Source organism: Neovison vison, chromosome 5 (assembly GCF_020171115.1).
Source record: "Neovison vison isolate M4711 chromosome 5, ASM_NN_V1, whole genome shotgun sequence".
Taxonomy (NCBI): Eukaryota; Metazoa; Chordata; class Mammalia; order Carnivora; family Mustelidae; genus Neogale; species Neogale vison.
Genome location: NC_058095.1, coordinates 110,881,666 through 110,897,947, shown reverse-complemented (window position 1 = coordinate 110,897,947; position 16,282 = coordinate 110,881,666). Strand labels below are relative to the sequence as shown.

At 40.0% G+C, this 16,282-nt stretch overlaps 1 protein-coding gene across 1 annotated transcript in view; it reads left to right on the top strand.

The window, feature by feature from the left end:
• The window catches only part of GTF2F2 (general transcription factor IIF subunit 2), a 154,162-nt gene that overhangs the window by 1,416 nt on the left and 136,464 nt on the right, over positions 1 to 16,282 (top strand). The window contains exon 2 of the mRNA XM_044249764.1: positions 11,673 to 11,746. Within this exon, the coding sequence (XP_044105699.1) occupies positions 11,673 to 11,746 (74 nt within the window). The remainder of the gene's footprint in view (positions 1 to 11,672; positions 11,747 to 16,282) is intronic.

The following is a 16,282-nucleotide window of genomic DNA, read 5'->3' as shown; positions in this document are numbered from 1 at the left end:
TTAATTCTTGAAGCACAATAAATGCTCAGTAAATATTGTTTGCCGTACACAGTTGGGTGGGTGGACAGAGGCATTAGCATAGTATATTATGGAGAGTGGAAAAGAAATGGAAAACTGAAAATGCATATTAACATGGTGTGTCCTGGAAAACAAAGGAGATTATTATGCTTAGAGCAGAGGGTTTGTGTAAAAAAAAGTTTGGGACCATATACTCATATTATCATATTATGAAATGGTGATGTCTTAACTTTAGTCTGCATCAAGTGAGGGTTTGAGTAAGGCAAGGATGCAAATAATTCAAGGGGGTAAAAAAAGCTAGAGAGGAAGATAACCAGAGTCAAAACTGGAAAATTATCACGGTATCATAGGATGTGATAATGAAGTTTGGCGGAGAGGGGGTTAGGGAAACTTTTTCAGGGAAAGTTGTCAGGATTGGTGACTATGTGAGAGTGTGAAAGAATATAACCTAAAATGAAATTAAAAAATAAAATGAAGTTAAAATTTTTAGTGTTCTGTCATGTGTGGGTATTTGAAGACGTTTTATCTCTTTGAAAAGAACTCAAGCCGATGACTTGTTCTCGTTTTGTAAAGGTAGTTGTTAGACTATTTACATTATCACTGTTTCTTCTTACCAGCTTGGCATAGAGAATATCTTCTTTTTCTAATCTTAAGTATTATCAGAAAGATCAACAAAAAAAGCACATGCTCACAGATAGATCTTTCCAGGGTTTGAAAGGATGTTCTTGCCAGTTCTTGTTCTTTGACAAATTTATCTCTGAAAGATGACAAGAATTGCTAGCAAATACTTTCTGCCCTAAAGTCCACTCCTGTTCTTTATTTGACAACTTTTGTTTCTGCTTCATTAGAGACCCAGTAGACTACGGGGTTTGATTTGCATAGCTGTCAGAAAACTTGAACTTGTTTCATTTGCAGTGCACTTAGTATCCAATGTGATTTTCATGCCCATACGGGAGCATATTTGGATTTTCATCTCTGAATTATAGGAATAAATTATAGGACATCAAATTGTAATAGTCAATTTTTGGCTTTCTTTACATGATATTAAACTATAACATATTAGAAAGTATGTCTTTGTTCTTGTACAGGCAGAATTTTTGAACAGAATTACATACTGATTTCACGTCTTTTCTCTATATGTTCGTCTTTCTCAGTGTAGGAGCACCTGGGTGGCTCAGTCGGATAAGCATATGCCTTTGGCTCAGGTCATGTTCCAAATCCTGGAATTGAGCCCATGTCAGGCTCCTTGCTCAGTGGGGAGCCTGCATTGTCCTTCTGCCTACGTCTCCCCTGGCTTTTGCTGTCTTGTCTCTGTCAAATAAATAGATTAATAAATCTTTAAATAAAAAAATTTTAAAAAGGAGATCACCCCCAGGACACCCCAAATTTCTCATTATAAATAATACTTTGAGTTCTGTTATTTGAGGATCATTTGCTGTAACAATATGTAAATTTCTTCTTAAAGAATCTCAAAGTTTATGGGCCATCTTGTATATATTGTATTAATTCCATCACTAGAAAGGTATAAAACAGAAACACAGTAAGGTATAATATACATGTAAGATCGCTGAGCATTTGAGCAGGAAACTAGTTGTTTTTCTCGCTGGAACAGGGAAGATTTCATAGAGAAGCTGACATTTAAGAAGATCTTATGGAGTTGATTAGTTAAGAAAAAACTTCCCAGAAGGGCTGGGGAGAACTAGAGGATTCAGAAAAAAGCAAATATAGAAGATTCTATCTTGGAATATCCTGTACTGTTTTGGCTTAATAAAATGCCATTTCTGAGGTTTTGAATATCTTAAATCTACAAGAGGTTGATGATCCAAATAAGCTTTTTAAAAAAAAATATTATTTATTTATTTGACAGATCACAAGTAGGCAGAGAGGCAGGCAGAGGCAGAGGGAAGAAGCAGGCTCCCCGCTGAGCAGAGATCCCGATTAGGGGCTCCATCCCAGGACCTAGAGATCATGACCTGAGGCGAAGGCAGAGGCTTAACCCACTGAGCCATCCAGGTGCCCTCAAATAAGTTTTGACAGGTAATAGACGTGGTTGGATTTAACTTTATGATGGGTACCATGTGCTAAAATGTAAAGTCACAGTTTTTAACCTTGTTATGGAGCTAGTACTTATAGTTTGCATTACCCTATTCTGTTGCTCAGTCTGTGCCACTTTACATTGCCAACTAGTCACACTATTACTACCCAGTTTATAACAAATCATGGTTTAAAAATTGTAGAATATTTAAAAATATTTTAGCATAGTTCTGTTGTATGGCTCCCATTATTTAGACTTCTGGAAAAATTATCTTGTTACAGCTGGCTGGAGGGTAAGGTACATACATGATGGGGAAGAGGAGGAGATAAAGTTAGGAAGGTTATTAGGAGTGGTGGGATTTTTGTAAGTAATGAGTAGTATAGTGAGGCTTGAATTATAACAAATGCTACCTCCTTCTGGGGAAAGAACAAGTGGAGGTTTTTTGTTTGTTTGTTTGTTTTTTAAGATTTTATTTATTTATTTGAGACAGAGAGAAAGAAAGAACACAAGCAGGGGGAAGGGCAGAGGGAGAAATAGGCTCCCGGCTGAGCAGGGAGCCTGATATGGGACTCTATCCCAGGACTCTGGGATCATGACCTGAGCTGAAGGCACACACTTAACTGACTGAGTCACCCAGGCATCCCCAAGTGGAGGTATTAAGAAGGCCTGAATAGGTCTAAGCAGCAGCTTTCTAGCCAGCAGAAAGTTGTTTCTAACCCAGTCAGCTTTCCTCTTCTAGGCATTTTGACTAATGCTTGTTGGAGGAAAGGTCAAGAAAGACAAAAAAGGAACTCAGTTTTCATATGTACCAAGTATTTTATACAAAGCAAACCTATGAAGTAGATACTAAGTATCTATTTTCCAGATGATGAAATTGAGGCTTGGGGAGGTTATCTTACCCATATAAGGAACAGTGTTTCAAATTTAGGTCTGCTTGGCTACATAGCTCATGCCAAGAGTAGGAAATGTCTTTTTACCAGCTTAGGTCTCTTTCATGAGTTATCTCCCTGGGGAATAGAGGTGCGGGAGGACTTCATTGCGACCTTTGTTTCTTTAAGAGAGAGAGAAAGCACATGTGAGAGGGAGGAGCCGAGGGAGAGGGAGAAGTAGACTCTGATGACCAGGGAGCCCAATGCGGGACTCAGCCCCAGGACCCTGAGATGACATGAGTGGAAGGCAGATGTTAACCGACTGAGCTACCCAGGCGCTCCTGGGGACTTCATTTTTGTGACCTTGGATCTTGTCAGTTCCATGTGGTGATCTTCAAGAACACATGGGAATAAAAGCTCCGTGTCACAGACAAGGCTTCTCAGGAAGCTGATTCTGAGATGATTAGGTTTAGATTATTAGGGAGTGTTCCTGGGATCATCGCCTGTGGAAGGAAGAAGACTTAAACAGGATTGGTAAGTGGGTATGATGCCGTCTTACGGAAAGCTGAGGATGATTCCACAGGGAGTCTTCCAGGTGTCCTGATTTGGGGTGAGGTATACCCTATGTTGACTTGTCATTGTATGTGGTTTGCCCTAGAAAGAGTGTGATCTTGTCCAGAAGAAAAAAGAAAAGTGGCGCCTGGGTGGCTCAGTAGGTTGAGCCCTCAGTTGGCTGAGGTCACGATCTCAGGGCCCTGGGATCTAGCCCGGCATCAGGCTCTCTGCTCAGCAGGGAGCCTGCTTCCCCCTCTCTCCCTGCCTCTCTGCCTACTTGTGATCTCTCTCTCTTTCTCTCTCTCAAATAAATAAATTAAATCTTTAAAAAAAAAAGAAAAGAAAAGAAAAAGAAAGAAAAGAAAAGAGGGAAGGAAGGAGCTAGTTCCCACATCACCTCTCTTCAGCTAAGTCAATGCCAAAGAGGGGCTAACAGCAAAGGGCTCTCTGTGGCCACACTCCCAGCAGCTGGGAGAAAAAGGCCTTCAGTCCTAAAGGGGACATGGATGTCACATCACAGTGTCCATTACATTGCCCTTAATTTGCTTGTATTCTGGGAGAAACAGGGTTTGGAGACTAGTAGTTAGGGAACTAGATATTTGCTGAAGCAAAGTTGGCACAGAAGTTCAGGGGAGTAACATCTATACATATCATCTTAGCACCTTAGCTTCAGAGTCATGGTTGACCTTACTGCTCTGCCTGCCGTGTATGAACGGGTGTGTGGACTGATTCATCCCACAAGCTTTCAGTGATTGCCAGTCATTGTGCCAGGCTCTGAGTATGTTACGGTGAGTCGAAACAGACATGGCCCCGTCTCTGTGAACTGGGATTTATAGTTTACCGCGGGAGATAGGCATCCATTAAATATTAGTTCTAATGAAAGCAGTTACAGACTTATCTCTCTGAACACTGAAGCCAGGAATAATCTTCTGTCAGTGTGGATAATGAATTTGGCGTAGTCTAGAGGGTCAAGGGAAGTTTCCTTGCGGAAGTAATGCTTAAGTGAGTCATTTTCTGTTACTGTCTTTGGAAATCTGAGAAGACATCCCCTGTTGTACCTAATATCTTGTCTCCATCTGATCTTCTTTAATGAATATGGAGACAGTGGAAACAACACATATCTCACAAGTGACATGTTCACATGAGTGTTTTGGGAAAATTTACTTAGAGTAGAATTCAGATGTTCTTATAAAAATTAATTATGTGAGGAGATACACAGTTACTACAGTCAAGCTATTTCACTATGTATATCAGATCATCGTGTTGTATACCTTAAGTATATACAACTTGATTAAAAAATAAAACATTTCAGTTAAAAATATAAGCCATTCAAAATAGTATTTTGGAGGCTTGGGACCATAAATGCTATTAGTTTTTCTTCCTCATTTCCCTCCCTTTTTTCAGACTTAATGCTAATGGGCTGGAACTTCTGGGAAACTCATTTCCATAAGCTCTTGGTATAGAGAGTTATATGTATATGATTGACATACTGTCCTAAATGTATTCAGTTTTTCATTGAAAGAGTATAGCATTTTGGCAACCTTTTGAATTAAATAAGCTGGTAGGCTTCCCTGGGAATTTACAAGTTTATTGTAATGATGATAATGCAGTATGAATTCCAAACTTATTTTTCTCAATTAACTTCTAAAGCATAGTCTTTTTTTTTTTGTAAGTTTTCAGTTGCTTGTATTAGGTACAACTTATTGTAGTGAATTTGATTATTACATTTGTTTTAGTGTATGATATAGACTTCACTTTGAACTTCTGGTTGTTTGATGACTTAAATTGTCATCTCTAGTAGTTTGATCAGAGACTCTTTTGACTTGCTTAATGTAGTGAAGAAGTGTGATCTTCTCAAGGGTTCAGTGCTCCAGAATATTCTTGTCTCTCCCTTATCTTAATAGCATCTCCAGGAACTAGCAGTAAGTGGATAGAGGCAGACTGGAAAATGATGCTCTCCACTCTTGGCATTTTCTTCCTTCCCCCTTGAGGTAGATCTCTGAAATAAGGTTTTTCTCTGAGAATGCAGTGAGGTTTATTAAAATTAAATTCTGTATCCTGGATGTATCCCAATAATGTCATCATTGTTATTACATTAACATTAGCTAATGTTTCCTCAGTATCCAGTCATTAAAATAGCTGCTCCTGCTACGTACCAGGTTATTCTAGATGGGCTAGGGATATGACAGTAAACAAAACAGACAAAAAAACCTGCCTTTTGCAGCTCACATTCTAATGGGGAAGGAGGATAGACAGTAAACTAACATATTTATAGCCCATGGTAAGTGCTCTGAAGAAACATGAATCAGGTCAAATGTGTAGTAAGTAGCTGGGGATGCTGTTTTATTTTTATTTTTTTAAAAAAGATTTTATTTATTATTTGACAGAGCAAGAGATACAAGCAAGCAGAGCAGTAGAGGTTGAGGGAGAAGCAGGCTCCCTACTGAGCAGGGAGCCTGATGCAGGGCTCGATCCCAGGACCCTGGGATCATGACCTGAGCCAAACGCAGTCTCTTAACCAGCTGAGCCACCCAGGTGCCCTGGGGATGCTCTTTTAAGTAGGATGGGGGAAGGGCCTCACTGATAAGGTGGTGTGTGATCAGAGACCTAAAGGATATTATGGGGGCATACGTTCCAGATATCTGGGGCGAAGAGTATTCCAGAGAGAAGTAACAGCAATTCAAAGGCCCTCAGATATGAGGTGCTGGGAATGTTCTCAGAGTCAAATGAGTGAGAGAAAGTAGTAGGGGATGAGGCCATGGGCTAGCAGGGGGCTGAAACACGTAAGACATCGTAGAATTTTTACCCAGAGTGACATGGAGAGGGAGTAGTCCTAGAGCAGCAACATGGCATGGTGATTATGGAGCTGGACTGCCTAGGTTAGAATCCTGGCTTCATCACTAGTAATTGTGAGACCTTAGGCAAATAACTTTTTGGTCTCATTTTTTTAAATCTGCAAAAATGGGGTAATAGTAGGGAAGCCTGGGTGACTCGGTTGAGCATCTGTCTCTTGGTTTCGGCTCAATCATGATCTCCTGGTTGTGGGATCCAGCCCTGCATTGGGCTCTGTGCACAGTGCGGAGTCTGTTTTAGATTTTCTCTCCCTCTCTCAAATAAATAAAATCTTTAAAAAACTGAGATAATAATAGAGTTGTTATGAGGATTAAGTGAAGTAACGTTTGTAAAGTGATCAGAAAAGTACCTGGCTTGTAGTAATCACTATGTAGATGTCTATGAAGTAAATCGAAAGGCTTTGAGCAGAATAGTATTAGTTGACTTCTGTTTTACGATGATGACTATGGCTGCTCTCTTGAGAATAAACTGGACGTGGACAAGAGTGGAAGTTGGGAAATCTGGAGGCTATTACAATTATACAAAAGATGATGGTGGCTTGGGCTAGGATGGTAACCCTGGAATGGGTGAGAAGGGGCTGGAGTCCTGCTCTGATTTGAAGTTGTTGCTCATAGGATATATCAGATGGTTGGATGTGGAATTGAGATAAAAGTAGCTATTCAGGGTAACTGCACAAAGTTTCAGACTGAGAACCTGGAAAAATGGAGTTGACTTTTACTGAGCTATGGAAAATTGTGGGAGGAACAGGTTATGAGGGAGAAATTAGAGTTTTGGTATGGATATTTTAAGTTTGAAATGTCCACTGAATATTCAGATGGAGAGCTTAAGTAGGCAATTAGTTATATAAGTTGAAACTTAAGGGGAGTTGCTCTAAATTTTAAGGGGACTTGCTCTAAATTTGGGAGTTGTTATTATACAGTGTTTAAAGTCATGAGACTGGATGAGAGTACATAAGATTGAGTGCAGGTAGAGGAGAGAAGAGGTCTGAAGACTGAAACCAGAACCTCTGCAGGTGAGAGGCTGGGAAGGTGAGAATCTAGATGTGTGGGGACCATAAAGGAGAATCCAGAGAACTATGAGGAAAATCAAGAGAGATTGTGGTAACTTGAAGCCAAGTGAAGGAAGTGTTTGAAGGAGGAGCAAACAGTTCTCAAATATTGTTGATAGGTATGGAAGATGAGACTGTACATTGGCTTGGCAGTGTGGAGATACTTGGTAACTAGGTCATCATTTTTAGTGGAGTGGTAGAGAGGAAGCCCTGGCTAGAGTAAAACAAAATGGCAGAAGAGGAACTGTAGTCAGGCAGCGGGGACAGCTTTCAAAAAGCTTTGCTGAGGGGCACCTGGGTGGCTCAGTGGGTTAAGCCTCTGCTTTCCTTTCATGTCATGATCTTAGGGTCCTGAGATTGAGCCCCGCATCAGGCTCTCTGCTCAGCAGAAAGCCTGCTTCCCCTCTCTCTGTCTGCCTCTCTGCCTACTTGTGATCTTTGTCAATAAGTAAATTTAAAAGAAAATCTAAAAAAAAAAAGCTTTGCTGAAAAGAGAGGTGGAAAAATGGGACAGAGTGTGGAAAGAGTTATAAACTCTGCTTTTACTAGGTGTGTAACCTTGGGCAAATTTGCTAATTTTCCTGTGCCTCAGTTTACTCATTTGCAAACTGGAGGAAATAAGATTGTGTGAAGATAAAGTGGTTAATACATTTAAAACATTGGAAGAGTGTTTGTCACTTAATGTATTAGTTATCTGTTCCTATATAACCACAGACTTAGAGGCTTAAAACAACATACATTTATTATTTCATGGTTTTGGTGGATCAGGAGCACTGACATGGCTTAATGGGGTCTCCTGCTTCAGAGTCTCTCACAGGTTACAGTCAAGGTGTCAGCCAGGGCTGAATTCTCATATGAAATCGTGACCAGGGAAAAAAATGTTTCCAAGCGTGTGGGGTTGGCCGATTGCAGTTCCTCGAGGCTATTGGACCCAGCCAGGGCCTAGGCTTCCCACCTGCCTACTTACTGGAGCCTGTCCTTAGTTTCTTGCCACCTGGGCCTCCCCAGCATGACAGCTCACTTCATCAAAGTGTACAGACTGAAAAAACAAGAGAAACAAGGTACAAGTTTCTGTCTTATGTAACCTAATCACAGAAGTAACATCCCATGTGGAGAAAAGGAACCCTCTTGCACTGTTGGTGGGAAGGCAGACTGGTGCAGCCACTGTGGAAAACAGCATGGCAGTTCCTCAGAAAGTTGAAAGTAGAGCTACCCTTTGATCCAGGAATCACACTACTGGGTATTTACCCAAACAGTGAAAAAACACTAATTCAGAGGGATATATGTACCCCTGTGTTTGTAATAGCATTATTTATACTAGCCAAGATATGGAAACAGCCCAAATGTCTATCAGTTGATGAATGGATAAAGAAGATATGGTGTGTGCGCGCGCGCGCACACACACACACCCCCACAGGAATATTATTTAGCCATAAAAAAGAATGACATCTTGCCATTTACAGCAACATGGACAACATGGACAGAATTAGAGTGTTAATGCTAAGTGAAATAAGTCAGAGAAAGACAAATACCTTATGATATCAGTCATATGTGGAATTAAAACAAAACAAAACAAGTGAACAAAGGTGGGGGAAGAGAAATAAACCCAGAAACAGACTTTTAACTATAGAGAACAAACTGATGGTTACCAGAGGGGAGGTGAATGGGGGGAATGGGTGAAATAGGTGATGGGGATTAAGGAGTGCACATGTTGTGTGATGAGCACCGGGTAATGAAAATAAAAACTTAAAAAAAAAAAGAAAAGATAGGGGTGCCTGGGTGGCTCAGTATGTTAAGTGTCTGCCTTTGGGTCGGGTCATGATCCCAGAGTCCTGGGATGGAACCCTACCCACATCGGGCTCCCTGCTCAGCAGGCAGTCTGCTTCTCCCTCTCCCTCTCCATCTTTGTGTGCACACGCTCTCCTCTCTCTCTCTCTCTGTCTCAAATAAATAAAGAAATAAATCTTAAAAAAAAAAAAAAAGGAAGAAAATGGGGTACCTGGCTGTCTCAGTCAGTAGAGCACGTGACTCTTGATCTAAAGTTTTAAGTTCATGTTGGGTGTGGACGCCATTTAAAAAGACTTGGACAAATTTTGTAGCCAAAAAATAAAAATAAACAAATGAATCCTAGCCATAGGGGAAGGGGAGTAACATCCCATCACCTTTGCCATGTTGTATTGATGAGGAGCAAGTCACAGATCCCCTTCTCAAGAAGAGGTGATTACACAAGGCTGTGAATATCAGGAGGCGAGGATCATTGGAGCCATTTTAAGAGTGTTCCTGCCGCATGTAGTGAACACTGTAGTGTTGGCGGTCATCATCATGGTCATCATTCTGATGGGGGAATGATTAAGTAGATAAGAGGAGAAAAAAGATAGGATTGAAGAAAAGATGTCCTTGGTTAGACTACAGGGGAAGAAATTCAGTGCACAGTGCAGGGACTGACCATTGTTCATCTATTGTTTTTAGAGGAAGTCAGAATAAAAGGCCTCAGCTGTGGCTACATGGTAGCTGTAGAGGTTCTCTTGATCCTTGTTCCCTAGTTGGTAGAGAAGTTAGGTTATCAGCACAGAAAGAGAAGGGAGGGAGAAATGCTACTGTTGGCTTGAGAAGTGAAGAGAACTTGTGATTCAGCTGTAGCGGGAGAATGGATTGGCTAAGGAGATGGAGTTCAATTGCCACCCATCTTGAAGGGCTTACTTGATGTTAGTAGCCATATATTTCAAGTGAGACTAGTTAGCATCACTGTGAATTTTTCTGCAGCTGCTCAGGTACAGTGTGGAGAAGTAACACAATCAAATCAAACCAATTAATTAAGTACTAGTAGAGATTTGCTTTAATCGGGATTAAGGTTCTGCCAGACCAGCATGATGGAGGTAGGGGCAAGGGAATGACTGATGTGAAGACGGGACATACACAGCTAGAGAAAAGTGCAGAGATGTTAGAGTCAGTGATCTGAAGGGATGGAAAAACTGTTGAAGTACTGAGGAGAGAGCCAGGAAGTTAGTGGTTAGTGTGATTGCTTGAAATACGAATTATGGAAGGGATACCACTACTGACAGGGAGAAAGTCTTGTGGTGTCTATATGTGTAGAGGACCCATTTGAACCAGTAACTTGGAATATGATGAAGAAAAGACACCATATTTCTCCTAGGGGCTTTATTAGGGAATATGACTAGTGTTCAGTAATTTTGGTGTAAATTATGCATACGTAATTGAAGAAACACCATTAGAATTTTCCTTTAAACCTTTTATTCGTGATTTTTTACTATATCTAAACAAAGCAGTGCCATTTGTTTGACTGATAATCAAGTGGTTCTTTTTGCAAATGAAATCTGGTAAATAGAATTTTTTTTTTTTCTTTCCAGCTTTGGAAGCTCTGACTCAGTTCTACACTGATGTTCATGTTATCATTTCAAGATTGCTGAGGGTAATAGTAGTGACACATGACACTCATTGAGTACTTGCCATATGTGAGGTTTTATGCTTCCTGCTTTGTATGCAGTATCTCATTCCTCACAATAGGCTAACATTGAAGGTGTGTGCTGATTCCACAGTTCAAACTGCCTCTTAGAAGAAAGATTCAGCTGTAGTCTCTTAACCTTTTGGGAAATTAAAATCCTTCTGGTTATACATATCTAGTTACCCAGACTGCCTGGTTCCATCATTTACACATTATATAATCGTGGCTAATTTATATAATCCCCGGGTATCCCAGATTCATAATCTGTAAAATGAGGTAATAAACAGTACCTACCTCATAGAGATGTGAGGATTAAATGTGTAAATACATGGAAACACGTAACAGTGTCAGGAAAGTAGTATTACATAAATGTTAGCTATGATATTTAATCATTTATTTCAGCAGATCTTTTATCATTGGTCAGAGTTATTGTCTTACAGTAAAACTTGACTTTGAAATCTTCTTAAACTTTGTGGTATCTCTAAATAATATGTTAGAGTATTCTACTCCTCTGAGAAACCTCTTCTAGTAGCCTTTCTCATGTCTGAACTTTCACTGGACTTGTTTGGAAACATAAGTTAACGCTTTGTTAAGATATTTGACTGGTGTTAATATTGAGTCACCAGCTTGCTTGACTTTAAGATCTTTGAAATTTAAAATGATTTCTTAGTATCCCTTATAGTGCAAAATGTATAATGGAAGGCTGATACTCAATGATCAGTTACTTACTATAGACAGGAAGTAAAATAGAAGCAGTGTATCATTTTATGTTTAAGAAGTTTGTTAGTATCTGAAGCATAGTCTTACTAGTGTTTTATTTATTTTTTTTAGGTTCCTAAATATTTGTCACAGCAATGGGCTAAAGCCCCTGGAAGAGGTGAAGTTGGGAAACTGCGGATTGCCAAGTAAGTTATTTCTTTATTTTTGACATCTTAAAAAAGAAATTTTGAAATTTTTGTAGGTCCTTTAAAGTGTAATAACAGTTCTTTTTCGGATAGAGAATGTACCTGGAAAATGAGAAGTAATGAGCATGCTAAGACATGTCAAGAGATGGTTAGGTGCACTTTAAGGAGTTATGTGTGCACATGCATGTTTGTGCATATGCATATAGATATGTGTGCATGCACAGACACACAGACACACACACATACACCCTCTCTAGTGATCAGTGTAAATATAAAGTTAGGTTTATTGGCCGTGAAGCAGCAGAGTATGTAGTTCCCTCATCCCTCCATCATCTCCACATCTTCTGAAGAGGTATGCTGGGGTTGGGTGTAACTGGATGCACCCCATTAAGTGCTTTAGTAGAAAGGTTTTTGTCATTGTCCCACCATGCCTACCTGTAGAGGCATTGGAAAAGCATAGGGAACATGTGGTAAGCAGTGTAATGGTGTAGTTTCCTGGTTGAAAAAATGGTCTTGTTAGGAAAGGAAGCCTCCAAAGCTCACTTGGTATCAGCTAGAGGCCTTACATTCCACTCTGTCCATTCGTTCTTAACCCAGCTTTAATCAAATTTTCACGCATGCTACTCCGTTGAAATAGCTCTAATTTGTCATCACTGTCTTCCTCTTTATCAGTTAGCTTTTGTTTCATAACAGAGCAGCCCAAAATTTAGTGGCTTAGAACAAAAACCATTTTATTTGTTTATTTTTCTGTGGGGCAGTTCCGTTTGGGGCTGACCTGACTGGTCTTCTGGTTAGAATGGCCTCACTCATGTATCTAGTAGTTGGCGTGCTATCAGCTGGGGCAGGGGCCGTGTATGTTTCATTTCCAGCATGCTCGTTCGCGTGATGGTGAAAGTGTGCTCATGGTTGCCAAGTCCTACTGAGGATGCAACTCATGCAGCCAAGCCCAGATTCAAGCAGGGTGCAGTAGACCCCACTCTCGGTGGGAGTCACTGCAAAGGATTTCTAGTCCTTTTTTGCAGTCTGGCACATCCACATTCCTAAATCTGAGTCATCTACCAGCTTTCCTAATTGTCCTTCAACAGACTTTGACATAGTAATCATTCCTTTCCTCAAACCCAATTTTTCATTTCACTTCTGGGACCCTACTCTCTTGATTATCTTCCCTAGTAGGCTGTTTCTTCTCAGTCTTTTGCTGGCCCCTTCTCATCTTCTGAGTCTCTACATGTTATTTGACCCCAGGATTTTCTTTCTAATTCTTTTTTCTTTCTTACTTACCTTTGTTCTGACGTATCTTTTAACTCTTCATTTTGTTTGAACAAAATATTGATTGGAAACAGTCATGCTTTTATATCCAAAGTTCTAAAGTTAGGTGGGGACAAGTAATATCTTATCCTCTCAAGAAATGACTACATGTTGAATAGCAGTACCAGGTTTGAATTCAGGACTTTGAGTGGTAAGAAAACTCCAGAAGGTTTCCATTCCAGCTCTGTCACTTACTATCAGTGAGATTTTGTCAGGTCACTTCATCTTTTGAGTTTTAGGTTCCTTATTCCCAAAGTTGCCAATTTTGGAGGCCTTTTTTGTGAATCCAGTGAGATAATATGGAAATGGTTGCCATTTATTAATATATTTAACTTGATAAAATAAACCAATTTCTGGTAAGTTGTAGATAAATCACATTTTCTTGTGAGTTGTCATACTTTTATTGAAGGAAAAAAGGAATGCACACTTTGCATACTTTTAAATCTGTGATCTTTTTTCTTTTTGTAATGCAGATAATTAATACTTTTTCTCTTGGGGATTCAGAATTCCTTATAATTGGTTTTACTGAAAATGGGAGTCACTATCAAGATAAAATCTCAGCTATGTATGTCACTGAAGAAGGCAGACTACAGGAAAAACGCATTTAAGTGATGAACCATGTGGTTTTATGTAGTAACTAGACTAGAACTCCAGACCTGGGTTCTAGTCCTAAGTGGCTCTTGAAAGTTCTTTGGCCTTCGCTCTCTAAGCCTTAGCTTTCTTGTTTGTAAAATGTGGAAAATAATGCCTCACTAACCCATAGAGTATTTATGAGACAAAGGAAATAGCTTAGGGTTTGTTTAAATGCTTGGTAAACTCAGATGTTGTCCTTTTTCTGCCGTAAACATTGCATTCCTCAAAATCTCTGCATGAGGAAAATACCTAGTTGAGGACTGTGAAATCTTTTTTTTTTTTTTGGTGTGGGAAGACAGGGCTAATATAGGAAATAGGGTAAAAGCTGAAGTTCAGGGAAACCTCTGCAAGCCTTTTGATCCCTAAAGTAGAACGAAGACAGCATGCTAAATAAGCAGCCGTGGGTATGCCACAGAATCTTTCTTCATCAGCCTTTGCTGGGTAGAAAATTTCAAGCTCTTTTTCTTCCTTACTTGAAGCAGATGGTTTACACAGTTGCATCTGATACTGGGTGGCCAGCCCCCTAGGTTTGCCTGGACAGGCCCCATTTACATATTTCCCTGTGCAGTTATTACTCATGTCCCCTCTTTCACGCTCTAGAGTATCCTGATTGTGACAGTAAGCTGTTTGCATTTAATGTTGTCAGGTGTGCATGTATTCTTTATGTTAAGGTAAAAGATCTAGCAGATTTTCTACCTAACATGATAAGGCTCTGTAGCGCAATGGATAGTGCATTGGACTTCTAACATGATACATAACCAGTCTTGTCTTATAGATCTAGATCCTTTTAATGATGAGAACAGATTCATAATAACTAGTACCCTAAGATTGCTATGGAAATGCTTAAAAACAGCATATTCCAGGGCGCCTGGGTGGCTCAGTGGGTTAAGCCGCTGCCTTCGGCTCAGGTCATGATCTCAGGGTCCTGGGATTGAGTCCCGCATCGGGCTCTCTGCTCAGCAGGGAGCCTGCTTCCCTCTCTCTCTCTCTGCCTGCTCTCCATCTACTTGTAATTTCTCTCTGTCAAATAAATAAATTAAATCTTTAAAAAAAAAACAAACAAAAAAAACCCAGCATATTCCATAGTAGGTCTCCTGGCTTGCTATCTTGTTTGTGCTATTAATTCTTTCAGTTTTCATTCCTTTTTTTTTTTTTTTTTAAGCTTACTTATTTTACTAATCTCTACACCCAACATGGGGGTCGAACTCACAACCCTGAGATCAAGAGTTACATGCTCTTCTGACTGAATCAGCAGGCGCCCCAGTTTTCATTCCTTTTACTGACTTACTAAATTCACTACTAAGCAAGTGTAGGATGATAAGGAATGGCTTTTCAGTCCATGTGATGAGGTTATCAAGATTTTATTTGATTTCAAGCTAAATATGAGTCATCAGGGTTATGTGGCTATAAACAAAAGATTCCATTAATAGATGTTTGTTGCTTAGAATGAAGTGGGATGATAATCCCACTCTTTTCTTTCCCAGTTCCTGTATGGTGCAAACATTATGTTCAGTTCTTAGTGCTATACTTAAAGACAAATAAGTCTATGCTGTGCTATAGACAAATAAGTTCAGAACTTATTTGATGTACTGATGGACTTATTTTGCTTACCATCCTAGTCCCTTTAGTAGAGTGAGACTAGGATAAAGAGAAGACTAAAAAGCTCAGTGCCCTGTGAGAAGTATTTGAAGGTACTATGGCTGTTGAGAGAAGCCTTAAGACACACCAGGTAAAACCATCTTCAATTTTTTTTTTTTTTAAGCAAGATTTGGCCCGCTCTTTTTTTTTTTTTTTTAAAGATTTTATTTATTTATTTGACAGAGAGAGAGATCACAAGTAGGCAAAGAGGCAGACGGGGGCAGGGGAAGCAAGCTCCCTGCATAGCAGAGAGCCTGATGCGGGCCTCAATCCCAGGACCCTGAGATCATGATTTGAGCGAAAGGCAGAGGCTTAACCCACTGAGCCACCCAGGTGCCCCATCTTCAAATATTTTTAAGGCTAGGAAATACATAATCAACTATTGATTTTTAGAGGCAGATTAACCAGTTTATGGATTATCTGTATGGCAAAAGAATGTATATTTGGGTAAAACATGAAAACAGTTAAGGTTTTTAAAAGCCAGGGTAGCATACTGGTTATGAGTATGGACTCAGGAGTCATTCAGCTCTGGACTTGTCCAGACCTTGTCGCTTACTAGTTATGTGATTTTAGGTGAGTTGCTTCCCCTCTCTGTTTCCTCATCTATTGAAAGGAATTGGTATTAATACCTCTTGGGTTCAATGCATGTAAAATGGTCAGTAGTGTTCACCTACTGTCGTGCCACATACTGCACAGTATAGACCATTGGCCCTGCATTATGTCTGATGTGGATTGGGGATGGGCCTCCATTCCCCAGCACATCTCCCAAAGATAGTAGCAGCTTGCTGAGCATTGGGCCAGAAGCTAGGAAGATCTACCTCGTGTGGTTGTTCATTCCAACAGAGACAGGGCTGTGGAGTAGAGATATTGGGAGAGGCAGAGGAGGGGGAGAAAACATGCAGCTGAGAGTGCAGCTTTCCCCAGATTTGGTGCTGTTTATACCTGGAAAAAGGACAGTTA